This window comes from Colius striatus, chromosome 8 (genome assembly GCF_028858725.1).
Source record: "Colius striatus isolate bColStr4 chromosome 8, bColStr4.1.hap1, whole genome shotgun sequence".
NCBI lineage: Eukaryota > Metazoa > Chordata > Aves > Coliiformes > Coliidae > Colius > Colius striatus.
In genome coordinates this window covers 18,025,871-18,037,969 of record NC_084766.1, presented here as the reverse complement: position 1 = coordinate 18,037,969, position 12,099 = coordinate 18,025,871, and the positions used below count along the sequence as shown (strand labels likewise).

At 41.6% G+C, this 12,099-nt stretch overlaps 1 protein-coding gene across 11 annotated transcripts in view; it reads left to right on the top strand.

Annotated features, from left to right (window-relative positions):
- Positions 1-11,849, top strand: part of SGMS1 (sphingomyelin synthase 1) — a 96,264-nt gene extending 84,415 nt beyond the window's left edge. For all 11 annotated transcript variants that reach the window (XM_062001007.1, XM_062001004.1, XM_062001005.1 and 8 more), the window contains 4 exons: positions 3,136-3,253; positions 6,163-6,316; positions 7,019-7,185; positions 9,328-11,849. In XM_062001007.1, coding sequence (XP_061856991.1) covers positions 3,136-3,253; positions 6,163-6,316; positions 7,019-7,185; positions 9,328-9,507 — 619 coding nt within the window. In that variant the 3' untranslated portion in view covers positions 9,508-11,849. The remainder of the gene's footprint in view (positions 1-3,135; positions 3,254-6,162; positions 6,317-7,018; positions 7,186-9,327) is intronic.
- The last annotated feature ends 250 nt before the right edge of the window (positions 11,850-12,099 follow it).

Genomic DNA, 12,099 nt, shown 5'->3' with positions numbered 1-12,099 from the left:
GCCAGTCGAGATCCCGCTGAATGGCAGCACAGCCTCTGGGGAATCAGCCAGTTCTCCCAGTTTGGTGTCATCAGTGAACTCGATGAGGGTACACTCTGTATCCTCATCCAGATTGTTGATTTCAAAGCAGTGAGGCATGGGTTGACTTGTTGATAAAGTACATAGGTATTGTTGATAGTTGTGAAGATTCCTCCTGCCTTAGACTGTCTCCATTTGCTTTGATATGTTTTTTTTGTTTGCTTTTTTTGTTTGCTTTAGTAGGACTGAAATAGCTGGTCAGTGCACTGGTTGAGTAATGCTATGGAGACCAAAAGTCATCTTTTATGTCAATGAGCAGAGGTATTGAAGTCTGAGAATCTAAAGCTGTCAGTAAGTGGTTGAAAGAGAAGGATGGGAGAGGTGCTTATGGGAACAGGAGCCCAGTGAGGTGGCTTTATCTGGAGGACCTCATTCTCATGGCTTTGGATGGTGAACCACTAGGTGGTACAAAAAGAGCTGAATCCCTTCTGTGGCATAGGTTATCATCTCCCTTTGAAACTTAATTAAAAAATAGAGAATTAAGCCAGGTAGACCTTCCTTCCTTTTCTGACCTTTGATGGTATCAGGGAATGGAGGGTATTGCCACCCTCCATTCAAGATCTGAAGACAAGACGTGAAGCCACATGATTGCTGGGCAGGATCAGACCTGTTGCTTGCCTACTCAGATGACAGAGATACCGTTCACAGATGTCTCCAAGTGCAAGCTCTGAGTCACCAGTATTACCCATGAGTATTACCCATGAATTGCAACCAGTGGCTGGGTTGAACCATTGACCGAAGGAGACAGTTTCATAGTTTCAGTCTTTTTTAAATGCTTTTCTTTGCCAAGCAATGAAATTCCTATTGCTTATCTTACTGGATCCGTTATTTGCCAATAGCTTGATTTCCTCCAAGCTGAGGCTGCTGTCCTCCCAAGCAATGAAGAATGATAGAGATACTGAGCACTCAGGTTTTCCTTATTTAGCTCAGGGATTGCATGATGATTTTGCATAGAACTTGTCTTCTGTAAGTGCATATTTGGGGCCAAAATGGAAGAGAGTGTTGGGTATGTCTGTCCAGCTAGCCACGGTACAGGGTTTACTTTGGCCCTTGTTTCTGCTGTTTTGCATGAAAGTTAATTTTACTTTCAGATGGAAACTGGAGTTTCTGGCTGGTTTTAGAGCAAGGCACAAGATTTTGTGTGCAAAATCAGTGACAACTTTTTTTTTAACATCCATGCAGAATACTGTCTGTGATCTTGGGTTGGTTTCTTACCAGAAAGCAGGAGCAGGGTGAGTGTGTGGCTCTTGGCCAGGGACTCTAGACTGCTGAAGCCTTTTTCCCCAGACACTGCAGGGAGCTTGAAGAGTCCAGGCGAGCTCTCTGACGTGCAAATAACTTCTCTGGGAAGCATTCCCAGTTGTTTGGGGAGAAGCACAATGCTGTTTTTTGGCCATGCTTGACACCTTTATTCAGCCTGCATCCTTGTGGGATTGCAAAAGCAGTGTGCTCACCATCCGTGTCAGGTGAGGTCTGGATAGTTCTAATAAAAGTTGACTTGGCCAGAAATAAGCTTAGAGGTTGTAACCTCTAGCTGGCTCATAATCACACACGAACATCCACACAGATCCTTTTGAGAATGGAAAATATGAGGCTTTTAATTTTTTTTAATGTTACAGTACAAAGCACTTTGACACAGACTTTTCTAAACTGAAATATGCTACATCCATTCAGTGCTTGTTTAAACATTGCTGCTTCTTCATTCTCTCAAAATACAGTGCTGTTCAGCCCTGCTGTTTTTATACCAAGAAGAGCAAGCTTATATCTGGTTATAAAAGCCAGGCACAAATGTAAGATCTTTATTGGATTACCATTCTGAGAGAAAAATTCCCCACAGGAAACACAGAGGAAGACCACTGCCCCAATGGCATGGTGCGTTCCACTCCTAAATTTCAGTCCATGGAGCTAGATGAGTAAAAGTGTAATTTTTAACTCCCAACTTTGTCTATGTTTACACCAGGAAGAGGAGGAAAAAATATGCAGTGCTATGTTTCAATAGCAGTGAGCCCTCGAGTGCAAAATGCATTTGCACTGTAATAGCTGAAGCTTTTATGATAAATTAAGACACTCATATGTTATTGATATGTCACTGCAAAGTCATACTCCTCTGAGAGTGGAGCACTACAGTTAAATAACTCAGCCTGATACTATTAAAAATTTAAAAAGGTGAATTTTCATCTTTGAAAGAGCTTGGATTGATAGAAATGTTTGGTTTTTTTAAAGTGAATGTCTCAAAACAGCAACAAATGAGTACCAGAACTTGCAGTTTGTGTTGTAACCCTTGTATAATTGCAAATAACAACAATTTGAAGTCATCAGAAACCAGCAGGGTCTGTCAGCAGCAGGACAAAAAGAGTTGATGTGGTTAAGGTCACCAACTGCTGTAACTAGATTTGCCCTTGATTTTTTTAATGCTGGCAGTAATTTCTTTTTGCTGAATTCTGTGAGCTCAGGTAGAGGTTGCTCCCATCCTGATGGCTGTGCCATAGCTCTTGCCTTGTGCTGTTATTAGATGATACTTAGCAGTGAGACTCAGTGGGCCAGTTTTGGGGCTGGCTGTCCTTCCTTAGTTGAAGCTGCAACTCTTTCCCTCATATGCTTTTGCTGATTTTACAGAATTTCATCAGAGTGCCCTAAAATTGTGTCTGCCTTCTCTGCATATGTCAGTGACTATATGGTAGCCCTCAATGAATAAATCTCTTTGCACCTATGGCTACTTAACTTGAGAGTGACTTCCTGTGAAAACAACCCGTCCTATAGCCAGTGTTGCTCTAAATCTGTATTTTTAAGGTGGGGTGGGGTCTGTGAAGCCTTTTGTATTCTAATCCTTATATTTCCTGTAATCACTTTATTGAGTTGCTCTTGTGTTTCTGACCTGTCAAGCCTGGGAATATTTTTGAAGTTATTCAGTGTTCTCAAGTGCAAGTTGATACAGTCACGAGTTTCAAAAACATCGGGAACAATTGGTAGTTTATTTTATTTACCTTTGCCTATTTTGTCTGCTTTGAGTGACCTCCTTATTTTTTCCTCTCTTTTTTTTCTTTTTTTTTTTCCTAGGTCTATAATTAGCAGAAGATTTTTCTGTATAGTTGGCACACTATACCTGTATCGGTGTATTACAATGTATGTGACTACACTTCCAGTTCCTGGCATGCATTTCAAGTGTTCCCCAAAGGTAAAAACTTCTTCTAGCTACGTTTACATATTTTAATCTGTGTTTCCCGTTGTCTTGCTGTTCCCAAGCCTATGAGCAACACTTTCTCAGAAATTGTTACTAATTTGAAAATACCAATTTGGCATGATGGCAGCATCCCTCTTGGTGAAGGTGTTTACTTCGGGGCAGTGGAGACATCCCCAGCTTTTTTTGAAGTACTGATATATGCAATTTCGGTGCCATTTTCAACTAATGTACACCGTCAGCATTTTTCTATCTCAGCTGAAGCAGTCAAAGGTGTGCAACCTGTGGAGGTGCCATGTGTGATTCATTTATTTGTAAGCCAAACCCAAGTATGATTTGTATTTGAAAATAGCCCAAAGATACTTTTCTAAGGCTGGTGAAACTGTTGTCTCCTTTGCAGTTGTTTATCCTTGCCTGTATTTTTGCAATTGTGTTAGAGCAAGGGCTCACCACCTCCTCCCGAATCCAGCACTGATTCCTGTCTGTTGTGCCAAGGAATAGGATGGGCTTGCGAAAGCCGTGGCTGAAACCAGGCAACTGAGACAGAGGTGCTTGGGCAAGACCCTTGTATTCAGCCTTGAAAGGTAATTTGAAGCTCAGGGTAGACCTGGGACAGGGATAGTGGCGTTACATGCATCTCGTACCATACAGTCATTGGTGTAAGCAACCTGTTTATGGTGTTTGTCTAAATACAGGCTGAACTTCTATAGTAGGGAACAAGGTGCATCTGTTAGACACAAGTACTGTGGTTAATGTTTCATCTCTGTGCCCCTCCTGGGGCTGCTTCTGCTGTAGCTTGATTTACACAGGAGAAAGGGGGGAAAAGAGATAATTTCTGTGAACTGTCTACTGTGCACACAATTTAATGACTTTGTGTGCATAGCCATGAGTTAGATGACAGGTAGTAAACAGCGATCTGCAGGTAGTAAAATCCTGATGTGACATGGTACATGTGCGGTTACTGCTTCAGTGAGGAGTGCTGGTGTGTACAAACAAAGCCAAATTGCTTCAGGTCCTCAGGGAACTAAAGCCAACAAATGTACTACGGTGGTTGTTTGACAAGACAGAGCGTTTGCCAAGCAGTGTGTGGCTTTCTGAGGCACCAAGGTCTTTTGTAAAGAGAAGCGAATGGGAGAGGAGTCAACATTTTATTTGATCAGCCATCCATGATGAAATTGAAAGGACACAAGTATTTATGAGCTGAAGTGAGTAAATCTACTGGTTTTGGAAGTTTACAACATTAGCAAGTCTGTCTCATTACTCAGGTAAAGACAAGTCTATGTTGTGCTCTTCTATTGCCCTCATAAGACTAAGTTGGGTTTCCTTTAACCCTATAAATAGGCTTTCAACCCCTTAGCAAGTTATCTACAGTTGTGAAGAGTGGGCTTTGGGTAGCATTGTACTGTTTTGTTAGGAACTGTGAGCAGGAAATGGTTAATTGCTGCAAAGACCATTTAAATCTCTCGGAAAGTAATATTTTTCACTTCTTAAAGCAAGACTGAGCTTTGAAATAAAAGAAAAACATACTTATACTGGTGTCCTGGTTTTGACTGGGCCAGAGTTCATTTTCTTCCTAGCAGGCAGTGCAGGGCTGTGTTCTGGGTTTGTGCTGAAAACAGTGGTGATAACCCAGGATGTTGTGGTTATTACCACAGCACTTGTACAGCATCAAGGTCTCTTCTGTTCCTCACCCTGTCCTGCCAGCAAGGAGACTGCGGGGGCACAGGGAGCTGAGAGGGATCAGGAGGATCTGTGTTTTCTTTTGACTGTTAAGTGCTTCCCATGAATTTTTGAAACTTCCTAAAATGAGGTAAAGGTACAGCACACATGTCATGTGCATTGATCCATTAGTCCTGTGCTGAATAAAAAGAGATCTGAACCTATTAGCTCTGCTTGAAGATTCCCATGAAAAATAACTTACCTGCACAACTACAAACATTAGCAAAAACTGTCAGCAAGACCTGGGAGAAAAGTTACTCCTTTGTGTGGTAGCACCACTAAATATTTATTGTTGTAGTGGTGCAAGCTATATTCATTCAAAGATCTAGAGGAGCTAGGTGATGCACATGCAGAGACGTACACAGGCAACATAGTACAACCAACAGAGTTGACTCAAAGCTATCCTTCCTTTGCTGGCTACTGCCTTGTATGCTGCTTCTGCCCATGTGATCACCCAGGGCCCAATTGATTACCTTGCAGCACCTGTTTCTGACAATTGGCAGTAGCTTGCCAGCTGCATTAACTTGTCCCTGCCATCTTTATTCAAGCTGGCTGGTCCAAGCCGTATTTGTGCCTACAATTTATAAAGAACATAGAAAATAATTTTTGCTCACCTGCCCATTTTACTGTAAGTTTTGTGCTCTGTCAGTAGCCACTGGCAGGAGCTGAACAAAATTTGGGCTAATACCTTTTGGTATTATGCTGAAGAGGTGCCGTATTTTCAAAGACCTCACATAAAGGGTTTTTATGCACACACATTCATACACAATATGTATGTAAATAAAATTACCTTTTTTTCTGTGCTTTTTCAATCTGTATTGTGAGTGTAGGAAAAACAGTAGTCGTTTGAGCTGTGTGTTTCTGGGGAAATTGTAATAATTTCCTTGATCCTTTCTCCGTGGAATACTTAAAATATTATTTTAGACAAATGGGTGGAGGTTTGTGCTCACATGAACACTAGCTATAATAGATGCAGAGTATCATTAAATAATGAAGTCATTTCCCTCTGGAATTGTGCTGCTAGCTTTTGGAAAAGGCTGTGGATTGATTTACTAATTGATCTTGTGTATCAAAGCAAAAAGAGAATGACTGAAAGGCAGAGTTGCTCTCAAACATTATTGCTTTAATCCCTGGGTGCTTAGTGCTGATATTTTGCTGTACTTTTTTCTGTTTTACAATGCCACCAGCTTTTTGGAGACTGGGAATCTCATCTGCGAAGGATAATGAAATTGATTGCTGGTGGAGGATTGTCCATCACAGGATCCCACAACATGTGCGGCGACTATCTGTACAGCGGTCACACTGTCATATTAACTCTTACGTACTTATTTATCAAAGAGTGTAAGTTTGTTACCATTCATGTCGAATTCCCTGTTGCATAATTCCTTGCTAATTGAAGAATTATAATTGAGCTGATGAGTAAATGCAATTAAAGTAAAAATGCACACTTTTTCAATTAAATAAAAATAATAGAACTTCAAAGACATGAGGCTTACCAAAAAAGAAAACTGTAGGTTCAGAATAAGCCACTTTACCATGTAAATGTCTGAACTCAGCATTTTATATTAAAAAATAGTTGTTAAGAATGTTACGGAATCCTTCGTTGCAGGCTCTGTGCCAGGGCGACATTAATGCCATGCCAAATGCAGGGGTGCTCGTTTTGCATGAGTTGGACCTTAGCGTATGCATTTCACTTTTATGAAAGGCAAGAGGAATGGATTGCCATCCGTGTAGAATCAGTATTGACATACAAATCAGTTAATTTTAACTGACCAGGGTATATTCTATCGCTAGGTATTGGGTCCATTTCTCAAAGAGTTTATAACCTTTCTGTTTTCCACATGTGATTACCTCTGAGTATAATTTTAAGTCACACCTTAAGAGAAAGATTCTTATTTTGTGATGTCAGCATTCCTGCTCTTAATGCAGGTGTCGTACTGCCAACCTGAAACTGCTGTTCGTGTCATCTGCTAGGTACAGTGATAGTCTGGTGCACTGATAATGTCTCACTTTGAAATAACCACTGCTTGTGCTTCTTTCCAGATTCCCCACGGCGACTGTGGTGGTACCACTGGCTTTGCTGGGCACTCAGCATGGTTGGGATGTTTTGCATCCTCCTTGCTCATGACCACTACACTGTGGACGTGGTGGTGGCTTACTACATCACTACAAGACTTTTCTGGTGGTATCACACAATGGCCAACCAGCAAGTGAGTTTCTCCCAGTCTTTGGGTCCATGTGACTGCTTTCCATAGCATGGCAGTGGATGAATGTCTACACTGCATCTTGAGCCTTTCCACAGTAGTAGGAGTGGGCTCACCTGTGCCTTTGTGGAGCATCCCTCTCCTTCCCCCTCACATTGGGCTTGCAGGAAAGAAAGAGATGTCGTTGATTATATTCATCTTGTGTCTTGACCACAAAAATATCTGAAGATTTACCTGCAGGCAGGCAAACCCCTGTACCTCTGCTCTGTAACCTCAGTTCTTTAAGTCCTTCTGAATTTGGGCCATTTGACCAGTTCTAGGATAGCAGAGCAAGCCATGTAGATGTGGTAGGGTTTTTTTTTTTTTGCCTTGGGGTTGTTGGTCTTTTTTGTTGAAGCCAGATGGGTTTTCCTTTTATTCTGTGGCTTGTGCCCTTTAGTGAGATGACAGGTGTCTTGAACAGTATGAGACCTCACTAAAATTGAACCAGTTTTTCAAACTGTTTCCAAGTGGTGGTGAAGTTCCCCTGACCAAGGATAGTGCAGCGGAGAAGAGACTACCCCTGTCCTAAGGCTTTTATCTGGGAAGCCATAGGAAATAGGGAAATGAGGGAAATACTGAGAACAAAGAGCTGCTTAGGAGCAGACAACAGCACATGATGGGAGAGAGCAAAGTATTGTTTGTAGTATTCAAACAGGGAGCAGCAGTAAATGATGCAAAGGTCAAATAAAGGCATCTAAATGAGGTCTCAGTTGGTCTTACTTTCCTGTCAGTGAACTAGATCAATAAGAGATAAGCTGACAATGCTGAGGAACGAGAGAAAATGTGCAAATCTCTTATCCATGGGGAAGACCTAGTGAGTTAAGAGAAACTTACTGTTAGGTCTGTAACAGCAAATCAATGTCCAAATATTTTCTGTGCAACACGGAGGAGGATACTCTGCTTATCTGTTGCATGCAACTCTGGTTAATTATGTTTAAGAAAGACCGAGTATGGTGGTAGGAAATTAGTTACTCTTGTGATGATGCAGATACTTAGATCATATCAAGGTCGTCTATTCTAGTGGGTTTGATGCTACTTGAAGTGATCACAGTCAAGCCCTGTGGTATGTTTTTACCACCACATGCTTAATTGCAGAGAATGTGCTTTGGTGTTCAGTCCGGTTGGGAAACACTGTATTTCATAGCAGTCTGTTCCCAAAGCTTTGCAATTCTTGTCATACAGCACCAGACTGACTTCAACACTTGGAATTTACTTCTGGGCTCTGTCAAAGCAGTGGTGCTGAGTGGCTGTGTTTCCAAGCAGGAGGCTTCCGAAGTCAGGACTGCCTTGAGTGCTGAAGAGGACTTGCTTCAGAAAAGCCCTTTGCCTTACTGTGTGGAAATGTACCTGTTCTGCCGCATGCTGTGACTCAGGAGGTGGCTCAACATTGCTGCCCTGAGCTGCTGAGGTGTTGGGAAATGTCAATCCCTGGATCTCTGGGAGTTTGTGACATGGAAAGAAAGCTTAGCATGCAAGCCCTGTGCTTGCTCTTTCTGCTGGGCCAATACAATGCTTCCCTCCTCTGGATCTAAGAACAGGTCCCTCCTTGTGTCTCAGCTGTGGCTGGCTCAGGGCTCGGAGAAGCAAAGGGCCATGTGGGTGGTTGGAGAGCAGGTGGAGGGCAGGGCAGGGCTCATCACCTTGCCGAGTGGGTCGGGGCCTGCCTTGCTCGCTGCTCTGTAGGCCCACGGCCGGACTCCTGTGTGATTCTTGAGCAGCGTGTTATTTCAGAGATACTTATGGAAAGAGCTGTGCTTTGGGTTGGGGTTTTTGTTTTGTGTCCCTAAAGGAGAGGAGAGACTGATCTTTTGGGCCATTCATTCTTTTCCTGTGACCATTGAACAGCTGAGGTGTTGGAAACAAGAGTGAGCCTCACTTGAGAGCAAAGTGTGGTGTGCACGGGGAGACTGTGGAAAAGTAGCTTGACTCTTCTTGGTCTTTGTCCATGTAGATGTGTTTGGGAGGTGTTTCTAGCTATCAAGAGATTTCTGGAAGTAGCTGTAAGCAAAATGCCACTGGTGAGGGGTAGCACATGATACAGAACACTGTTGTGTAAGTGAAATGCTCTTTTGTAATTCTCTTTTTTTTCTGATTATGTTTGTGCAGGTGCTAAAAGAAGCTTCACAAACTAACCTCCTTGCAAGGGTCTGGTGGTACAAGCCCTTCCAGTACTTTGAAAAGAATGTCCAAGGAATTGTACCTCGCTCTTACCACTGGCCCTTCCCCTGGCTGGTGCTGCACCAGGGCAGGCAAGTGAAGTACAGCCGCCTGGTGAATGACACATAACAGCATGCCAACAGGCAAACTGGGGGAAAGGACCTGTCCCAAGTGCTAAGGACTCCCAATGAGAAGATGCCATAGAAAAAATCACCTGCTCCCTAGCCCTTTCTTTTAACAGTTTCCTTGACTTAACCTATTCAGTTACCTGGTAAGCACTGTGATCTTTTTTTTCACTCCAAAGGATCTACGTTGGACAACAATAAAGAAAATTTAACTTATCATGCACTGTTACACATTTCTTGTTAATAGATTTGGGATTTACATTTACCCATCACCATGTTCCTTTGTATATGATGCGACAGCATAAATGGAAGCTTTTATATCATAAGTTCTGGTCTTTCCAGTCATGTCTGGGAATAAAGCATATTATTTTCTTGGGAAAACATACTTTTCGTATCTCTTGCCCCAAAGATTGGGCTGTAAGCCATTTTCTAGCAAATGACTATATGAAGGTTTCTAAATACCTGCCTTGGGTAAAATCAAGAAATCTTTCTGCCTGTTGCACCATGCTATGACTGAGATGATAGACACAGGAAGGTTTGGTAGTCTTGATTTTGTAGAATCTGCAGTGGCTGTGTCAAAAAGTGGAAACACAAAAAAAAGGAGAGAAAAAAAAGTTGTAAAGTGATTTTCTAAGTATTTCCTAACTTTATTTTTCAAAATGTGTATGAAAATTAAATTTAAAGAGATTTTTACATGTCAGAGAATAGAGAATTAAAATTTAAAGAAAATGCTTCTTGGGAGAGAGAGAGATTTGTCTATGTTTCTAGTGCCTTTCTTGTCTTGATTGTATGGTCAGTAGGCAATCTTAAATGTTTTTATTTAAAAAAGTATTCCATGAAAGCAGAGTTATATATACTGTATAATTACTAATTTTTTTTTGCATTTATAGCTAAATTAAACTGGAAATTTGCTTATAATGTTGAACTTGCCATGTGTAGGGGGGGAAAAAGGAACCAAATAAAAAGGGTCCGATCGTGCTCACACATTGTGGGCAGGTCAAACTAAAAGGTATCACTTTATTGTCTACTTGGTAGCTGTATTTTAAAAAGAAAAACAGCCATGAATTCCTGTTTTTTAAGAATTTTACAAATGATCACTGAGTGAACTATGAATGGTTTCTCCATCCCGTATCAAAGTGTTGTTGGAAAAACAACAAAGAGAATCTATTTCTTTAAAATATTTGTGCAGAAACTGCATGTAATTATAAGTTTCACTCCTACCATACATACTGTATGTCTGGGGAAGTATTCTACCCTACACTTGCCAATGTGCAGAACAAAATAGGTTTTTTTTAAAGAAGGAAGAAGAAAACAAACAAAAAAAAATCCGTTCTGTATTTTACGTGAAGCAGAGTTATCTTCTGTAGGATTTTTGTGTATTCACAAGGTGATATTTGTATTGTAAAACAACAATGGTGAAGGAAAATAAAAAGGCTTTTGAAAAATGTAGTTTCCTTTATCTTTTAATATTAAGTTTAAATTTAAAAGCTGGGTTTATTCTTTCAAACCTTGCCTTTAATTTTGTGTGTCACTGCACTGTAGGCCATCGAGTTTGGACTGTATGGAAACTGCATTGATTTCGAGTTGCTGTTCACATTGGGCAAAGCAGTGCCTTATCTGAAATAAATGCTATGCAATAGATTCCGGTCCTGTGGGAGCCGGGAGTGGATGGGAGAAGCCTTCCTGGGAGCCATCGCTAGGGCTTGAAAAATCTACCCCAAAACTGATGGGACGGAGTGTGTTGCAGGGTAAACATCAAGGGTCTGTCAGTCCTGTCACTTAAACAGCACTAAAAAAAAAATCTCCAAAAAAGTGAAATTTCTGTGAATCTGTGGTGGTGAAAGTGTCAGTTCTTCTTCCCTGTGTTTAGGGGATGGTTTATCTCTGCTCCTCTGCCCTGTTCCTCAGCCTTGGCCAAAAGCTTTCTTGAAGCATCAGTGGGGTTGATGCTTCTCCTGCTTTGCCTCACTGTTGCTCAGGATGCTAAACAAGGCCAACCTGTTTCTTAGCCATTCCCTTTGCCCCTGGGAAGGAGAGAATTTCTTCACTCCTTGTGCTTCTTGGCAAGACCCTTTACAACAGCATTTGCAGAGCTGCCTGTGAATTTCAGGGATCAGCTCTACATGTTTTACCTTCAGTTTAAAGAAACTGAGACAATTCTTTGCAACTGTGTCTGAAAGACAATTTTAAAATAACCCCACCCCGAGCTGACTGCTTGGGAGAATTCACACTCCCAGATGAAATGAAGGAGTAGATTTTTCAAGACCTGGCGTCACGCGCATCTAAACCATTGACATAAGTAAATGTATGGATATATGCACATGACATTAAATGGAATCTGCTGAATTTTGCATTGTAGTGTCTGACTTTACTGCATGGAACTTGCTAAATGTGGTGTCATTGTTTTTCCACATAGAGCTGTGCTTTGATGGAGCATGCTTTCTTGAGAAGTCTGGGCAAGCAGGGATGTGGAGCTCAGCAGTGGGGCCTTACTCTGGGCACTGGTGTCTGGAGGAGGAGATCAGGGGAACAGATAGAGGACAGAGTTGTGCATCAGACTGTGTTGTTTGTGGTACCATGTTCTTTCCCTTCCCTG